This window comes from Pipistrellus hanaki (assembly GCF_964339955.1).
Source record: "Pipistrellus hanaki genome assembly, chromosome: 12".
Classification (NCBI taxonomy): domain Eukaryota; kingdom Metazoa; phylum Chordata; class Mammalia; order Chiroptera; family Vespertilionidae; genus Pipistrellus; species Pipistrellus hanaki.
In genome coordinates, this window is record NC_140514.1 from 31880872 (window position 1) to 31900786 (window position 19915).

Below are 19915 nucleotides of genomic sequence, written 5' to 3' on the forward strand. Positions count from 1 at the left end.
CACCTATTCCCGTTTACACTTGGCTTGGCCAGAGAATAGATGTGGGCTAAATATGAAGGATATTAAAGATTTAAACTCACAATTGAGTGTATTTATCTTTTTTATATCCCAAAAGTTCTTATAAATGCTGATGGGATTTTTCTCAAGGTGAATAACTTGGTGTTCTTGGGTTAGATAACAAGGTAGAATTAGGAATTCCTTCTTATTATTAATGGAAAGAATCCCCAGTTTAAGCAAAGTATTTTGGTTCTGCTGACTATGATTTGGGTTAGTGGAAGAAGAGTTCAAGGAGCTCCACACATTAGTCTGTAGAACAACAAAGGTAAACTTTGCCTCCACCTCTCCTGGTGATGGAGAAATGAACTATATATGTAACTGAATTCTCACTATCTTCCCCCACCCCCCAACACACAGAAAGAGAGAAGGAATAAAGGGTCTGTCTTGCCTTAGAATAAGGACTTAGTCTCTTTATGATATGCTTCTCTGCCTGGATCACATGCACATATTAACTTAGTTGTGCTGTCATCTCATTACACTTAAAGCTGAAAATCTTTCTATGCAACCAAGGTATAATTATTGCCCATCCAAATGTTTATATAGGATACTTTAGGTTGACTTGGGGTAATCATACTATCAGCACTCAGCTTTTCTTTGAGTCTTTGTTCAAGTTAACTGAATCCAGGAATAACTTTCACATGTGGGTACTCAGTGACTGTGATGATGTTTATGTTATATATGAATGTGTATCAGGATTGTGAAATGGTTAAGGGCCCAAACTTGAGTGAGACAAGCCTGGGTTTAGAACTGGCTCTACTACTTACCACCTGTGTGGCCTTACACAAGTTGATCATCCTTCTTCACTTCCATTATCTATAAAGTGAGATAAAATTGTCCTCACCAACATGAAGTGGTACATGTAAAGTACTTAGAGTAATGCTTGGCATTTTTAATGTGTTCAATAAACCTTAGCCATTGTTAGTTATCATTGCTACTAATATTATCATTATTATAATTTCTGTATCCCTCTGAATTTGCTTATGCCTTCAGATTTGTCACACTTTCTCCACAGTCTCTCTTACTCCTGTCTTCCAAACTGACTTTTTAAAAATTGTGGCATGTTGCTGAAACAGGTTTGGCTCAGTGGTAGAGCGTCGGTCTGCGGACTGAAAGGTCCTGGGTTCGATTCCGGTTAAGGGCATGGACCTTGGTTATGGGCACATCTCCAGTAGGGGGTGTGCAAGAGGCAGCTGATCGATGATTCTCTCTCATCGATGTTTCTAACTCTATCCCTCTCTCTTCCTCTTTGTAAAAAGTCAATAAAATATATTTTTTAAAAATTGTGGCATGTCATTTTCCCCCAGGGTCTGCTTCAGAATTCTGTTGAATAAATGGTGGACAAATAAGAAAGTCTATTTTTTCTTCAGTTAGGACCTGACTACTTGCTCTGTCTTTTGCAAATGACTGAACTTTTAATCTCTAGTTTCTAGATTTGTGGGCTCTTTTCCTATATAAATTGTATCAGAAGTATACAAAAATCCATTGCATTATCTGACAAAGTCTTCTTGCCGAATATAGCTAAAAAGATCTGCTTTGGGTCAAATTGAAAAGGTCTGTCACTTCTACATTTGTCTAAAGGGACTTATCCCTGCCTTGGACTCTTTCTAGTTCACAGGGCTGTTTGTTCTAAGGATCAAGTGAGGTCATGCATGTGCGTGCTTTAAAACTATGAAGCATGGGTTAATGTGAGGGATGATTATTGCATGTGAACAAAAGCTCAGCAACTTAAGTGATATTAGAATTCAACCCTATATAATAAAGATGCAATCTACTCCCTTTTGTCTCTTCCAGAAGTTTATTGAGAGTTATAGAGAGACTAGTGACTATAACTTTATGCAATGACTACAAATCCTTTCTCCTTCCCTCACTCCCTTATTTTATCACAAAATGTTGTGCCAGACCCAGAGTCAGTCTTCAGGGTTGGATGTTAGCAGCAAGGTGCATATGAGAGATTTCTTTTTAAACCATTTTCTAGTTCTTTTCCTGGCAGCTTTTATTTTGGTAGCCCCCATAGCTTAAATGACATTGCAACATCAAGTTCAGTGATATGTCTTCTGCCAAATTGGACCGGCATACCTGAGCAATCCTTTTGTATATATCTGTTTTCTTGTTTTTGGACTATTATAAATTCTTTTCTGTATGATATGAACAGCAAGCCTAGAATCATGTGTGAGTTCGTCATCATCATCATCATCACTGTCTGCAAATACTTACCAAATGCTTGACATACTATCCTCTAGCATTGGGGATTGTATGGACTGAATTGTGTCCTTTGCAAATTAATATATTAAAGTCCCAACCCCTAGTATTACCTTAGAATGTAACTTATATTTGAAATTTGTTGGAAACACAACAAAATTAGTCCACTTTCCCCATAACCACAGGAAAAAAAATTATTATAATAAAAATCCCCCCCGCCCCCCAAATTAGTGTTTTTTTGTTTGTTTGTTTTCTTTTTAAATTTGAAAGTCCTACCCTTGGTCTTTCCATTATTGCCCTATTTACCTATTTGTTTCCTCCTTGAGAAGGGCCAAGGAAAATGTTGCTTTCTCACTACGCCTGTTTCTGCTTAATTATGCTGTCATTATTGACTTGAAAGAAACCACATGGAGAAAGCTGAGAACTGAGAGGTGGTGCTGTAAGCAGAGCAAGTTAGTGATCTCTTATTGGAGAAAAAATGCAATCCCAGAATTGGTTTGATTAGTACCGCTTCTGTCTTCCTCTTCTGCCAAGGAGTTTACAATTCATTGGGGCACTCCTGTCTTTTTATTGGATATGCTAAGATGTTTCCTCCCTCTTAATCTATAGATTTTGAAGAACCCCTTAGAAAGGAGGTGCATACTTTGTTCCTGCCTGACCGATGATACTGCCTTAACAAGGAACTCGGGATGAGTTCTGCTTTGTTTTTCATTTTCTCTATTTCTGTCATTCAAATATATTTTAGTTTGTTTGTCAAAGTTGTTTGCAAATGAGTTTGCTCTGGAATATACTCCATCAGGAATGAGGAGGGGCCGAGTTTGAAAATTAGCAACACACTTTTTTTTTTTTTTTAAGTGTTAGAGTTTTGTCATTTAGTTTCTCTAAGATTTAAGTGAAATTTATCCTTCCTTCAGTGCGATTTGCCTTTCCAGCTGTTTAGCAGTTGTTCCTCTGGTTCTTTGTCCATTTTCACATGGGAACTAGATCTACTCAGCCAAAAGCTTAGTATGGTTTCCTGCAGATCCAACCAGAGCACCTAAAATAGTTTTCTACCCAAATGTTTTTTTAGCCAAAGTTTTTCAAAATACAGGAATCTTAATAGCTAAACATTAAATCCTGCTGAAAATCGAAAAAGTTGGAAAATGGATTGGGGCACAATGTTTTGAAAAACATAGGAAACAGCCAAAGATCTAATTGTTGAGCTTTTTGTGTTTATATAACTTGGCTCCATTTTCTTTTCTTTTGTTGGGTGTTTCTAAATACCTTTGTTAAATGCTTAAGTCCTGGTGTTTATGTAAATCAGCATAAATTCAGGCATTTTTAATTAGTTGCCATTCTACTCTGTTACATGTACTACACTAATCATGTTTGAAACTATCTAAATTTAGAGGCAGATGTAAATAGTTAGCAGGCTGTGGATTAAATCAAAGAGCTGGGAATTCTGGTCTCCGAATAATTGGGATTAATCTTTGGGTCTCTTTTTTTTCTTTGCTAGTGTTAAAATGAAGATTGATGGTCCTCTACCTTTTACTGTCCACTGGGCTGTAATGGGAATCAGAGTATATATCAGGTTGTTTGGAAATTTTGGGCCGGGGTGGGGGTTGGGGAGAAGAAGAAGAATAGTCATGGTCTTGGTTTAGCAGTACATCATTCAGCCCCCCAAAGAACCACTCATTCTTGCAAAATCAAAACTATTTTCTCCTTTTCAGAAACAAGTCAGGGTTGCTTGGGCCAAAATTCATATTCCTTTTAACCACACATTGGCAGTACAGGCATGTATAGTTTTCTTCTAAGTCATGGTTCTAGGTTTTTTCCAGCTAAGAAACCTAAACCAAAAGAATTTCAGGGTCCTGTTCTTGGCATACTCCCACTTTCTGTCTTAGAAATTCAAACAACTTTGAGTGGATTGTGTTCTTCAATGTTATTGCCTTGTTGGCTCACAGGCTCTGAGTCTGCAGATAAAAATGAAAGCACAGCAGCAGAAGAATGTGTGTGTGTGTGTGTGTGTGTGTGTGTGTGTGTGTGTTTAAATTCAACCTTTGGTTTTTATTGAAATTATCTTGCTAATGCTCCCTTTGTAAGATTCCCTAGGTTTTCTTGGTGCCTGGCAACTTCTGAGATCAGATGATTTGAAAGGCATGGAGAGTATGGATCAGAGATCTGAGTTACTTAATATACTTCACCTGTGGATCTGTGCATCTGATATGGGTTATGGGGTAAGGGAAGGATTTGCCTTTGGTACTTTCCTAGTTCTTTTATATTTTGTGCCTTACTTAGACCTCTTAATGGTAGGTACCATGTATTTTAAGGCAGGCTACTTGGGTTCATTCTTCCTGGAAGAACATATGTCTCCTGATTTAAGTAATAGAAAGGTGTTAATAACTTTTTATAATACTTCTTCTGAGAGTACTTATGTTTTAAAGACATCTAGGTTGAGAACAGTAGTCCTTGTTACTAAAGGAAAAGAAATATTTGGAATAAGAATTCCTTTTTTTTTTTTTAAATCCTCACCTGAAGATATTTTTCCATTGATGTTTAGAGAGAGTGAAAGGGAGGGAAGGGGAGGGAGGGAGGGAGGGAGAGAGAGAGAGAGAGAGAGAGAGAGAGAGAGAGAGAGAGAGAGAGAGAAACTTCGATGTGAGAGAGACATATCGATTGGCTGCCTTCCGCACATCCCTCACCAGGGCTGGGGATCAAGCATGCAACTGAGATATGTGCTCTTGACTGGGAATCAAATCCAAGACCCTTCGGTCTGAGTGATGGCACTCCAACCAGTGAGCAATGCCTGGGCATTGCTTTTTCATCTATTAGAGTGAATTCTCTTAGTCCCAATTGTTCTAAGAACATTATGGACACCTACTGCATGTTCTTGTTCTCTCTCCAGTTGTTAAACACAGAAGACAGAGTGCCAGAGCTGCAGTGGCAGAGGATTAATTTAGGTTTATGAAGTGACAGACCAATTAGGGGGATAGGCCTTATGGCTAAAGTTTTTCTCAGCCAAGAGTCTCTTTGCATCAATAAATAAAACAGGCAGGATAGTAAGAAGCTAGGAAAATTCCTTGGGAAGTGGAATGGGGAAACTGAGACAGATAGCTGATTGAGACGGGCCCCATTCTTACACCCTGACTCACTTGCCTCCTTCTCCCTTGCACAACCTCTCCCTTAAGCAGTAAGCCCTTAGGACCATGAGGTTCTGATCAGCAACAGGTAATCTTTCTTAGGAACAAAGCTTTGGGTCTGTAAACCACAGAAACAGAGTTTTGGTCAAACTAAAGATAACATCTAGTCCTCAGCTGTGTCTCAGCTCCAGGCCCAGAAAAGCAGCAACACCTGGTGGAGTGATGCCATCAGGATTGGATGCAACGACTAATGACCTCTGCCCCGATCCTGTATGTTCATTTTGATGTATCAGCTTATTAAAGAACATACCTGATAAGCTGATGAATATTCTATTGAGATCCTCTCCTGAGATCTTTTTAACATTTCTTTCTCTCCCTCTCTCCTCCTCTCTTCCCCCCTCTCTCTTTTTTTTCTTGTCTCTTGAACACCTGTGCCTAAACCTCCTTCCCCCCTGCCGCTTCTTTCAGGTGTGTGTCTTTGCTTTTTTTCTCCTAAGCTCCAAGGGCCCTTCTTTTGGCCCTGTCATTTGTTCCCTGAGTCACACGGACCATCTGGATCACTTTTCTGCCTCCGTGACTTTCTTTCTGAAAGGCCAAGGCAGCTCTGAGCAGCCCACTCTTTCCTTCTCTCAAGTGTGCTTCTGCTTCGCTTGCTAAATAAACTTCGTACACTAGAGTTCTTGGCTCTGAATTCTTTCTTTGTTGAACCCAAGAACCAAGAGCCACATTCCCAATAACAAAACCAAAAGAAAAACTAGGAGCAAGCCTTACGAAGTCTGGTCCACTCGAGTCAGCATCAGTTTAGCGGGATCCTGAGGCACCCTTTGTCACTCTCGCCACACATCCCCCAACTTTAGAATTTTAAGGAAACCACAGCATGTTAGAAATCGCCAAAGTTGTATTATAATGCTAAATATGGCCAATAAATTGGGAATAAAACTTTGTGAAAATTTTGCATGGAAAATAAGAATATATAGAGCATAGGTTTTAGGATTTCTAGTTTGTTTTATGTTGAATTTATTCTGAATAATTCTACTCAGTAATTCTATTCAGTAAGTTATAGCGAGACCCAGACCCAGGCAGGACCCAGACTGAATCCCGTGGCGCGTGAGGGGGGGAGGTGCGAGGGTGGGGTGGGGGGAGAAAACCCAGAGTCACCTTCCCACCCACCCACCCACCCGAGAGCACCTCACTGCGCACACAGCCTCCTGGTGACCAGTCTTGGGTCATTGCGAGTTACAGCGTCACGGCTACAGGCCTTTTATTAGTATAGATAAATTAATAATCATTTACATTTTTTGACCCTGATAGGAAATGAGTTTCAGCTAAAACATTAAAGACTTAGGCTTGCCCTAACCAGGGAATCATTGATTGTCTGCCTCCTGCACACCCCACACTGGGGATCGAGCCCACAACCCGGGCATGTGCCCTGACGGGAAAGCAAACTGTGACCTCTTGGTTCATAGGTTGACACTCAACCACCGAGCCAAACTGACTTTGGACTTTTCTTTATCTAGCCTGCTATTTCTCTTCAGTATTTGATTTTCTTTAAAAATAAACTAAGCGTGGCTCATTGGTTGAGCGTTGACCTATGAACCAGGAGGTCACAATTCGATTCCCCGTCAGGGCACATGCCCTGGTTGCAGATTCGATCTCCAGTGTGGGGTGTGCAGGAGGCAGCTGATCAATGTTTCTCTCTCACCACTAATATTTCTATCTCTCTCTCCCTCTCCCTTCCTCTCTGAAATCAATAAAAATATATTAAAATAAATAAAATAAACTGAGTTTCAGTAATACTTAAGAGGGTTATGCCGAGACCGGTTTGGCTCAATGGATAGAGCGTCGGCTTGGGGACTGAAGGGTCCCGGGTTCGATTCCAGTCAAGGGCATGTACCTTGGTTGTGGGCATATCCCCAGTAGGGGGTATGCAAGAGGCAGCTGATCAATGACTCTCTCTCATCGATGTTTCTAACTCTCTATCTCTCTCCCTTCCTCTCTGTACAAAATCAATAAAATATATTTTTTTTAAAAAAGTAATACTTAAGAGGGTTAATAAAAAATAATGTTAATATTAAAACCTACAACAAATAATGACCCTGATCAGAAAAGATCCTGGCTGTTAATAAACTCTGCTTACATATTCCTGTCTCTATGATCATTGTCCTTGATAATCTCTTCCCACATAAATGGAAAACCAGGTGATTTATCATTGTAACAAACTTTCTCCAAGGTAAAACAGGGAATACATCATCTTTTCTGCCAGTTTCCTAAATATATATGTTAGACTCTGCTAGTTATTAGTTTCTAGACCATTGGTTCAAAAGCCAGATGTTAAAAAACATTTTAAAGTCAAGCTCAAGACCTCAGTAAAACTGAATGAAGAATAAGAGTCTTTCCCAGTTAATGAAAGAGAAACACCACATGACCTCACTCATTTATGGATAATAAAGAACATTATAAACTGATGAACCAAAAGATAGATATAGAGACAGTAAAGCAACAAGCAGACTGTCATATTACAGCGGGGAGGGTAGGGAGATCTGGGGGAGATAATAGATCAACCGAAGGACTTGTATACATGCGTATAAGTACAACCAATGGACACAAAACTCTGGGGAGGGAGGGTATGTATGAGATGGGGGAGCAATGGTAAAATACGTACACAGATAATAATTTAATAAAAAGTGTAAAAGAAAAAAAAAAGAATAAAAGGCTTTCAAATCCAAGGCCTGTTCTTTTTTTTTTTTTTTTTTTTTTTTTTTTAATATATTTTATTGATTTTGTACAGAGAGGAAGGGAGAGAGATAGAGAGCCAGAAACATCGATGAGAGAGAGTCATCGATCAGCTGCCTCTTGCACACCCCCTACTGGGGACATGCCCGCAACCAAGGTACATGCCCTTGACCGGAATCGAACCCGGGACCCTTCAGTCCCCAAGCCGACGCTCTATCCCAGTGTTTTTCAACCTTTTTTGGGCAAAGGCACACTTGTTTCATGAAAAAAATCACGAGGCACACCACCATTAGAAAATGTTAAAAAATTTAACTCTGTGCCTATATTGACTATATATAAAGTAATTCTCTTGAATAGGAATCAAATAAACACAAAGAAAGTATTTTATAATTACTTTATTATGAAATATTAAGTAAACAAAATAGTGAAAAATTATAAAATTCTTGTCTTGTCTGCACCTACGGCACACCAGGCAACATCTCGCGGCACACTAGTGTGCCGCGGAACAGCGGTTGAAAAATGCTGCTCTATCCATTGAGCCAAACCGGTCCCGGCCCGAGGCCTGTTCTTAATGTAGCCGGCTGAACTGCCTAATTTGCTATAAATTTACTCCTCCTAAAGCTCAAGCACAGCTGGCTTCCTTTTTTTTTATTATTTTTTTTTATTGTTTTTTGCTTGAAACTAAATGAAAACTTGGAAGTTTCTAAGCTCACATATGAGACTATACCCCTCTCCTATTCAATCACATGTTTGAGGAGAGTTTCCTGTTTCAGGGAAAGCTGCCTTCCCTTCCTTTGGGAGCCTTTCATCTGGAAATAACTCTCATTTTCCTCTGCATTCGTTTTTCCTGGGGGATGTTCAGTGCCATCAGTATAGATTCAGCACAGCAGCTTAGCAGCAGCAACGGTACTTTTTCAGAATCAATTGCTGAAGATTCTTCTAGCTGATGACAGAATGGCTTTCTCCCTTTGAAGAGGCTGTGGTCTTCTTCTCCCTGCCACTTTGGGAAAGGCCACAGTATTTACGGAGGAAAATGTAGAGATCACTGATCTGTGGTTCTGCCATGAGCCGAGAGATAGACAATAGGCATGTCATTTAACTTGCCTGGGGCCTCGATTTCATTATCTAAAAACAAGACCGTTGGATGATATGATTTCTAATAATTCATACAGCTTTAAAATTACATGACTATGTTCCTAAGAGCCTTGAACATAGTTACACTTGGATATGTGATTTGCCCTTGTCTCTCAAGCCAGTGTGAACCTAGGACTTGTTTAGTGATCATGAAGTTTCTGTCACCATACTTCAGAGGCTTTTGTCTTTGATGTCTACCTAATCTAGGGTTGATTGACTGATCCTACCAGTGATTAAAGGAAATGTGTTTGAGGGAAATCTGGGGAGAGCCAGCTTGCAGCAAGTAGAAAAGCCCTAGAAATATTTATAGCTGTTTCAAGATCTGATTATCTTTCAATGATCTGATTGATGTTTCCCAACTTGGGTCTAGTAATGATTCTTAGCTGTCCAACTTTCTAATTAAGTTTACCTAGGTCGTTGGGAAAACTGTTCACATACACTGAGTTTTTCACCACCTGTCACAATTTCTAGTACAACCACTAGATCCAAATTAGCCCTATTCCCAGGGTAACACAGAGTCAACCCAAGTCCTCTTTCATTTTATACTACAGGACAGGTGCTGTGGAGACAGCATGGACTTTGGAGTTCACAATCTGATTCTGCCTTTTTCTGGTTTTGTGATGCAGGTTAACCTCTCTGTGCCCCAAGGTTAACTGAGAGATAGACAATAGGCATGTCCTTTAACATGCCTGGGGCCTCGATTTCATTATCTAAAAAACAAGACAGTTGGATGATATGATTTCTAATAATTCATACAGCTTTAAAATTACATGACTATTGTTCCTTCAAATCTTGAACATAGTTACTCTTGGATATATGATTTGCCCTTGTCTCTCAAGAAAGTGTAAACCTAAGATTTGTTTAGTGAAAAGCAGCCATATTTAGTACTTACCTTAAAAATTATTGAGGGGTTAAGTATGTTGATAGACGATAAGAGCTTCTCACATGCTTCATAATAAGAACACCTGACATTTGAATACCTCTTTATCACTTATGAAACATCTCAGAAAAGTAGTTTGACTTAGGGCATTGTGCTGGATTTGCTGTGCTGGGTAACATATCACTTAGGGATAAAGAGACTTGAGCCAGGCTTGCTGGGTAAGGGCCCCAGGCTTTTGGAATTGGGTCAAACCAGATCCAGAGCCTTGGCTATCTTGAGAGTCTCTTGTAGCTAAAACGCCCTTTTATGTTTTCCAGGAATCTGAATTTCTGTGTTTGGAATTTGATGAGGCCAAGGTCAACCAAGTTCTGAAGAAGCTGTCAGAGGTAGAAGAAAGTATCAGCACACTGATGCAGCCAGCCTAGCTGAAAATGGACTTGTTGAAGCAAAGGTGTTCATGATCTGTTTTTTTTCCTTTTTCTTTCTTTTTTTTTCCATATTATTCACCTATTAATATTAAATCCTCAAGTTCGAATTTGCCTGCCTCTGCTTGCTGAAACTTATTTTTTTTCCATTTACTCTTATAGTTGTTTTACTGCAAAGGCTCTTATACTTCAGCATGTAGAGGCACTTGTAACAGCATTTTTTTTTTTTAAAGGAGGTGTCCAGAACCCAATCCCCAGAGACTTGGATTCAGATTGGCGGGGGTCAACTTTAGAAACCCGTATTATGGTGGTTTGTTCCTGAGTAGGATTTTAGGAATATGTACATGATAAATTATACAAGAATTAGAAAACATTTTATACAAACAAATACAAGGCTGCCCAAATACTGTGTATTTTGAGCTGAGGCCTAGAGATTTGCTGACCCTTGACAGTAAAACCAGAGATGCTTCTGGAACTGATTCAGGTATTTGAATTAATTCTACCCAAATCTGGGGGATCTGGTTTGATCTGAGCTACTGAGAAACACGAGCTTTTTTAGAACCTAGAAATGAACTGATCTCATCACAAAGGGACTCCCTGACGTCAAGTTAGGACTGTGGGAAGAGAAAAATGTCACTGGAGGTAAAGTGAGGTTCTTTAAGAAAATTTTACTTGAGCCCTCGCTGGTTTGGCTCAGTGGATAGACCATCGGCCTGCAGACTCAGGGTCCCAGGTTCAATTCTGGTCAAGGGCATGTTCCTTGGTTTCAGGCACATCCCCAGTGGGGTGTGTGCAGGAAGCAGCTGATTGATGTTTCTCTCTCATCGATATTTCTGACTCTCTCTCCCTCTCCCTTTTTCTCTGTAAAAAATCAATAAAATATGTTTTTAAAAAAAGAAAGAAAAATTTTACTTGAGTCATCAAATAAAAGCTCTTTGAAAAAATGTCTTCAGCCCAGCTGATGTGGCTCAGTGGTTGAACATCGGCCCATGTACCAAGAGGTCACTGGTTTGATTCCCATTCAGGACACATGCCTGGGGTGTGGGCTTGTCCCCCAGTAGGAGGCATGCAGGATGCAGCCAATCAGTGTTCCTCTCTCAGTGATGTTGCTTCTATCTCTATTTCCCTCTCCCTTCTCTCTCTAAAATCAATACATATTTTTAAAAAAGAAATAAAATGTCTTAAAAAAAAAAAAACTAGTGTAAAAACTAGATCGTAATAGAGAAATTGTACGAAACACCAAGGTTATTCTAAGAGGAGGAAACTGTCAACCAGTATATGAAAGTGATGGTCCCTGTTGAACAGGTTTTGTAACTTGATATTGATAAACTTTAGAAACCTCAGTTGCCTGTGGGATATAATGTGTTAAAAAAGAAATGTAGTTCTCTTGGTCTGTGGTTATATCATATATCAGTTCTAATGAGTTTATTCCAGGGCAGGAATAAGCCCTCTTCTGTTAAGCATGTTCTCCTAAATCAATTTGGAGACATGTTTTAGGAGTCCTTCCCAACCCCCAAGCTGAAAATACTGGCTTCCTCCCTGATTAAAACCATCCCAGAAGTTAGCAAACAATAACCAGAAGGCTTTAAATGTAGCCCCTGTGGACCCTTCGGAAAACATCTTAAAATAGTAGGGTAATGTGGTTTGGCCAACGAACTATTAAAATTTGCTCTCTGTTCCCAGGGCTACCATCATGTGATCCAGAAGAATTAGATAATGTCTCTTGCTATAAAATGGAGGTCAACAATATTTCATTAGATAATGAGATTCCAGAAGTCTGGGAGGAAGGACTCTAGCTACCACATAAGTATTAACTTCCATTCCAAAGTTTGTGGAAGCCTGAAGGACCAGTCCAAGGGCCCACAGGGAAAGCTCGGTGTAGGTCATCCTACCAAAGCAGTAGCTTTTTTATTATACCCTCCAACTAGGTGGTTGGGAAAACTGTTCATGTACACTGAGGTTTTCATCATTATCATAAAAGAAACTGGTTGTTGAAGGTTAACACTAAGCGTGTTTTTAAAAAAATTATATTTTTAATCAGAGGAAGGGAGAGGGAGAAAGGAACATCAATGATGAGAGAACTGGGCCTCCTGCACGTCCCCCACTGGGAATCTGGGCATGTGCCCTTGACCGGAATCAAACCTGGGATGTTTCAGTCCGTAGGCCAATGCTCTATCCACAGAGCCAAAGGGCTAGGGCTAACATTAAGCATTTTTTAATGCAAGTGGTTTTGGACAGGGTGTGTTTGCCTGTGTTTTATATTCGCCAGTGATTGTTTTAGTTCTGATTCTGAAGGAGTACATGTTTATCAGTTTACTAGAGGCCTGATGCACAAAATTCATGTAAGGGGCTCGACCCTCGCAGCCTCAGCTTCGTCCAGCTTCGTCTAGAAGGTCATCTGGAAAGGCTTCTGGAAGGACATTTGGTCTAATTAGCATATTACCCTTTTATTATTACAGATTGTGAAAATATAGAACATTCTAAGAACAGTTAAATGACTCATCATCCTAATCCAGAGAGATAATAGAAAGCTAGAACTGGGAGAAGAGTTGAAGTTCCCTGAATGAATTCCTGGAAGTGGAGTGGACTTGTTTGTTTGTTTGTTTTTGTTTATTTTTTATTTATTTTTTATTGTTTGAAGCATTACAAATAGTAGTACATATGTCTCCTTTTTCCCCCTTGACCCTCCTCCCAGCCTCCCCTCCCAATATGCCTTCAACCCCCTCCCCCCTGTCTTGTGTCCATTGGTTATGTTTATATGCATGCATACAGTCCTTCAGTTGATCTCTTACAGCCTCCCTACCCCCAACCTTCCTCACCTTCCTGCTATAGTTTGACAGTCGAGCAGACTGTTTTTAAGACTTTAATAAACGCTGGCAAATTCTTTGCAGAAAAGTTATATTAGTTTATATTCCCTCTAAGAAAATATGAGAATAAAACACTCCTCTTCTTGCCTAATTGGGTATTATCTGTTTTTGTATTTTCTGGGACTTGTTTTTGTAAATTTTTGCAAGGGACACATACTTAAACCAGGACATCTCTCTGGGGATTGGCTTTTTTATTATAGCCCCCAACTAGGTCATTGAAAAACCAAGGAAGAAGAAAACTGGCATAAGGGTCCCAGCAGATCCCACCAGGTTTCCTACCTCTGTAATCCTACGGTAAAACCGCTTTATTTTAAATTCAGGAAATATGGGGCAAAGTAAAAATAATCTCAGCCTGAATTAGGCCTTGTAGAAATTGTCATTGCTTGAGCAATGAGCACTCTAACTTGCCTGTTCAGGAAAAGTCTAGTCAAAAGCCAAAAGTTGCTCTCAGAATAAAGTCCGACAGAAACTCCAGACTTCAGTAGTTTCATGTTGATAAGAAACAAAGGATTAGCTGATCTCAGTGCTGGCTTTTCTTGGGAGCTCTGATTCTTATCAACTCTTCAGTGAAGGCTTAAATTCCACCATTTTAGCCTCCCCTTTCCTTTATATAACTCTCTCTTCCCCCAGTCTTATTTCAATAATGATTCAAAAAGAATGACAGTGCCCTAACCGGTTTGGCTCAATGGATAGAGCATCGGCCTGCGGACTGAAGGGTCCCAGGTTCGATTCCAGTCAAGGGCATGTAGAGGTGTGCAGGAGGCAGCTGATCGATGTTTCTAACTCTCTATTCCTCTCCCTTCCTCTCTGTAAAAAAATCAATAAAATATATTTTTTTAAAAAGAATGACAGCATTTTAAAATTTAGTTTAAGTAATTCTCCCCTAAATGCAAGAAGGCAGTGAAAAGCCAAGGATGACATTGAGTTCCTGGAATCTTAAATACCTGTCACTGACGTTCTTTTTTTAGACCTGGGTGAAACTTTGGAATACAGAATATAAATAGAAATTAAATGAAAATAAATGTTAGCTGAAACCCGTTTGGCTCAGTGGATAGAGCGTCGGCCTGTGGACTGAAAGGTCCCGGGTTCGATTCCGGTCAAGGGCATGTACCTTGGTTGCGGGCACATCCCCAGTGGGGGGTGTGCAAGAGGCAGCTGATCGATGATTCTCTCTCATCGATGTTTCTAACTCTCTATCCCTTTCTCTTCCTCTCTGTGAAAAATCAATAAAAAATATATTTAAAAAAAAAAAAGGAAAAAAAAGAAAATAAATGTTAAACAGAATGTTAGAAAGTATTTTTTTTTTTTTTTTTGGAAGTGCACAATAAATATCTAGACTAGTAAAGGGACAAGGATATAGAAGGAAACCTTCTAGAATCAGCTCAGAAATGAACAGGATGTTAGAAGGGATGGGCCATTGTGAGATAATTGCCACCTTAATGATTCTTAGCTGACCAACTTCCTAATCAAGGTTTTTAAATATTTTAGATGGTGAATTATTCAGCAGAAGAGAAAACCCAAATAGGACATAATTAGCTTAATTTGAGTTGCAAAGTATATAGTTTTTAACCTCAAAATTTGAGAAATAGCAATTTTTATCTAAGTGCAGTGAATTCTCCCTTGTTGGGGATTGGCCATAATTGTCTCTTATAGCATCACAACTGTATGCTGGACAGAGCTAGCCTTTGTTACAAACGAACCTGCCTGTGCCTGCTTCTTGTCAGATAATGGTACCAAGTGACATGTTACAAGTTCACTACATATCCTATCAGAATAAAATACTAAACCTATGAGCAGGTAGCAGAATATGGGTATTTATATCATTTACTCACCAAGGACTATAATTAGGCCTTTTGTTTCTTTCTTTCTTCTCCTTTTTTTTTTTTTTTTTAACCTGTTCTTATCTAGTTTTATGTTTGCTGCTGGTGTTGGGTTTCAAGTTTTGTTGATTCACAGGATGCAGGCTGGGAGAAATGAAAAGGGGGATAATAAGGATTTGATAGCATACGTAGAATAGGAGATTAAACTGTTAGTTTAAAAGAAATTCAGACTGAAAGGTGAAAGTAGTTAAAATCTTTAATGCTGTTATTGTACTCTTTATATTAAAAATAATAAATTTGGGGACTTCATATGATTCATATTCTGGATATTTTTAGAACCATGCTAAAGATTTGGCACTGATCTCAGAATGACTGATTTGCAGGCTTTTGGTAGAAGCTATTTTATTGTCTTGTGAAAATGGAGAAACATCTGGACGACAGGGCAGAGGGCTTGCACAAAGCCATGATCAGAAAGAGATGTCAGGGTACCGTCTTCCAGCGCCATATTCTACCCGCCAGGTCCCACAAAAGAATAACGTGTACTTGTAAAAAATACCTCATTATGTTTGGATGATGACAGTTCCCACAGTGATGATTTTGTGTTCATATGTGACCTTGGGGGGGCAGGAAGGCCCATTTTTACTTGCAACCTGCATTCATGAAAACCTGTCTCAGTACAGAGGTTGCTGGTGCTTTTAGTGAAGCCTGATGCTGTTCCCGCTGGCCTTGGCCTCACTGTCCATCTCTGGGTGCCACGTGCAAGATGGATCTGCTGTCACACAGGGCTTCCTGGCCATCCACAGTACCCAAGTAGGCAGCAGTCTATCATTATCCTACCTGGACAACCATGACCCAAGCTTGCTAAATGTAGCATCACTCTTACCAATTAATTCATTGTAACAACGTTTCTAGTAAAGTCTATAACGGCTACTTCCTCACTATTATGGTTTTCTTAACATGATCTACCTACAATGCTATAATAGAGATAAGATTTTTTTAAACATTTTTAATTATAAAGGTGATACATACTCAATTATACTATGAATCACCTTTATAATTAAAAATGTTAAAAAAACATTTGGAGCAAAAATGAGTCTCACTTATCTTCTGCTTAAAAAACAACAAATGGTTGCTGTTAATAGTTTGGTATGTTTCCTTCCACATTCTGTGCACATAGAAATAAGTGTGTGTGTGTGTGTGTGTGTGTGTGTGTGTGTGTGTGTTTAAATATGTGTATGTGTGTATATATATTTATGTAGTTATATAGTTATATGTTCAGTACACCTTCAAAGTAGCATTTTAGTGATTCTTAACTTTTGTATGACACTTTATTTTTAAAGAATCAAATAAAAGCTCGGATTCTGTTTCCCCCCCCCTAAAAACACACACACACAAACATGCACATACTCACTGAATTTTTCACTGTGTCAGGAGTTTCTGTGTCAGGAGTTCCCAGACAGCATTCTGTGACCACCTCTTCCTGCTCCTTATGGAACCATGGGCAACCTAGGAAATAGCAACACTTTGTAATGGATTTGGAGGATGTTATTATTCACAGCCGAAACCTAATGAACCCACATGCGCAGGGTGCTCTTAGTTGAATTTTCTGGTCAACAGAGTCTGTCACAAAACCTTGAGTTAAAAACTTGACAAAAAGTCCAAGTTCACTTTCCTACGTGACAATCCAGGGATTCTCTGGCCTTATCCCTTTGTGGCTGCTGAACTTTCACAACTGCCATTACAGCAGGTACAACATGTTATTTTAAGTGCCTCCTCTCTGCCATCTGTTTCCTCCAGGACTGGGAACTCCTTGAGGGTAGGGAACTTGGCTCACACACCTTTATCCTTTCTCCGCCCCCTGATTACACATGTCTCTATCGCTGTGCATGAGATGAGCACAGACAGAGATGATGATTGAGTTGGGTATTAATCAAATCATGGTTTCCATGTTGGCGGGGGATAAAGGAAGCATCAGATCTAGATTTGACTCACAGCTTCTCCACAGGGCCCTGGCTGTGTGACCTCAGTTTAGTTTTCTCATCTGAAAATAGGGATGATCAATCTAATTCACAGGGCAGGTACTACAGACGGAGTAAATAGGATTTAGGAGATAATCCAAAAGACATCCTTTAAAGACCCAAGGGCTCTTCAACTTGGGTTAAGTCCTAGCTCCTTTATTTACTAGTTTGCAACCTTGGTCAACTTATTGAATATCTTTGTGCCTCAGCTTCTTCAGTTGTAAAACAAACACACACACACACACACACACACACACACACACACACACACACAAACGTGATAATGCAGTAGTGCATTCCACAGTAGGCTACTGGGGAAATAAAATGAGTTAACATGTGGAAAATAACATCTGCACGGAGTTAGCCATTTATAAATGTTTGCTGCTGCTGCTGCTATTATCATCATCACTGCTGTTAGGAACTGTCTCCTTAGGAAACCGAAACCAGTAACCATGAGGCAGTTTATGAGCATTGCAAGTCACTAGCCAGATAGATTGCTAAACCGAATGGTGTAAGCCACATTGCTGAGAGAGTCTCAGCAAAGACAAAGGTCAGGGGGGCAGGAGTCATCAGAAAAGGTTTTAAGCCAAAGCTGCTTTTTCTCCCCTCCTCCAGCTTTTACAAAGAATTTATTTTCCAAATACAATTGACAGAAAATATTATACTACTTTCAAGTGTGCAACATGATTAGACATTTACATCTCTTACGAAGGAACACCCCCAAGAAGTCTAGTCTCCACCTGACACCATCCATCATTTTTACAGTATTTTAAGCCAAAGCTTTTAAAAATCAGACGAGCTTGTGAAGGAGAGAGGGGCATGTCTTTGGATTTGGAGGTAGAAAAGGAACACTTTTCCAGAAATGAGTGGGGTTGCCCTTTGTGGAAGGGGCCTCTCTCTTCTCGTGGTGGATGTTTACAAACCCAGATGACATCTGGCTCATCATCTGGGGCTCAAGTCCTTGGTGATGAATTGTTAGGAGCGGAGAGCTGGGAAAAGTTCTGTTCCCATGGAAGACAATCAAACAAAGCTAAACATAGCTGGAGCAGGAGAACCTATGAGTGCTAACGGACGTGGAGCTGTGCAACTGAGCAAACCCCAGTGCTGCCTCCTTCCCTGGGGAGGTGAGGCCAGAGAGTTTCTGCAGCTCCCCTGACAGAGCTGGGGGGCCGTTCTGGCTGGATTGGGGAGGAAGGTGGGGCTTGCTGTTCTTTCTAGAGCCGCTTACCTGCCTCCTGAGGAGACTCCCTAGGGGCTACAGTCCGGAAAGGGAAGGGAGAGTGAGCGTACTTAGTCTTGTTAGCTCATGAAATTCATGCTCCAAGCAGTTTGCAGAAAGGACTAAGCACTCTTTAAAAAAAAAAAAAATTCCCTCCTACTTTTCCTCAAAACAGAGTTCAGTGTAGAGCGCTAAAGGGTTATTACTCTACTCACAACTAAACTCAGCCTAAAGGGTTTATGGTATTAGCTAGCAACCAGCACCATGTCAGCCGAAGAATGGCGCAGGAAGGCAGAGGGGCCGTGTAACATTCCATCCTCTCTGGGGGCCCAGTCTGACCTGGATTGGCTGGCCAGGGTCGGGGCTAGAAGTAAGGTTGCCAAATCCTTTGGGCACAGAGGGACCACCTGACTTTGGACCTCATAGACTCAGGAGATGCTTTTTCCCAGATCCCTTCTGAGCTTGAAGAAAGCAAATCATTTTGGACGTTCCTGTATGACCCATGAAACCGTAGGTGTAGCCATTGGATGGATAGTGTAGCCCCACTTCAATATGGTACATAGGGAATTTAGAGAAAAATATTTTTTCTCACTCTCAGGAAGAAGTAAAGTAAAAAAAAAAAAAACTACGTCAATAATAAACAACCAGCTAATCTGGGTCCAGGAGCATCTAGTGGGAGATTTAACAGACCCGCCCACGTCAAAGCTGATCCTTTTCTTCATCAAAGCTTATGCTTGTAATTTTAATAAGTGGGCAAGAGTATGCAACCGTTTAACAAACAGTTCCTTTCCCTCTCCTCTTTCACACAGGGAGCAGTTATTAAAAAGCTAAGGGAATTTGATTCTGAAGGTCCCCTAAAGAGCTGGAGAAATCTCCTCACGGGAGACCTGACCCTGGGAGATTCAACTTGCCAAGTCCCCGTGGGCAAGCTGCCCTCAAATCATTGCCAGAGGGGCGAGACCCAGCAAGTCCCGGCTGACTGCGTGAGCTCTGGGAGAGGTGGTTGCTGAGTAACCACGGAGCCATTCTTTGCAGATCAAAGGCCACACCTCGTTTTGCACCTGGATGTTCAGCCAATTAACTGTGTGCGTGGCTTGTTAAGGAGCTGGTTTGATGAGACAAGTAGTGATTAAATTCTTGTCCTTGCCTTTCCTTCTTTTATCTTATCCTTGTTTTGGAGAAGGACTGGGAAGATTGCTGATGACTTGTTCCATTTTTCATTCTTGTACTGCCAGGTGGTAAAATACCCAGTTAATTAAAATTAAGCACATGCTTTTAGCTAAGCCAGCGTTTTTGAGAGATTTTTAAATGTTCAAATATATATATAAAAAAATCACTAAGGTCATAGGAAAAAATCAGAACTTTATAGGATTTTTTTTAAACTTTCATAGTATTATTTTTTTAAATTTAAATGCAGATAAAGAAGGAGAATCTTTATCTTTTC

At 40.1% G+C, this 19915-nt stretch overlaps 2 protein-coding genes across 2 annotated transcripts in view; both read left to right on the top strand.

Annotated features, from left to right (window-relative positions):
• COMMD1 (copper metabolism domain containing 1) overlaps positions 1-11743 on the top strand; it is a 53535-nt gene extending 41792 nt beyond the window's left edge. Inside the window, exon 3 of the mRNA XM_084901132.1 lies at positions 10440-11743. Within this exon, the coding sequence (XP_084757258.1) occupies positions 10440-10547 (108 nt within the window). The 3' untranslated portion in view covers positions 10548-11743. The remainder of the gene's footprint in view (positions 1-10439) is intronic.
• The window catches only part of B3GNT2 (UDP-GlcNAc:betaGal beta-1,3-N-acetylglucosaminyltransferase 2), a 202103-nt gene that overhangs the window by 26336 nt on the left and 155852 nt on the right, over positions 1-19915 (top strand). The gene's annotated exons all lie outside the window — the stretch shown is intronic.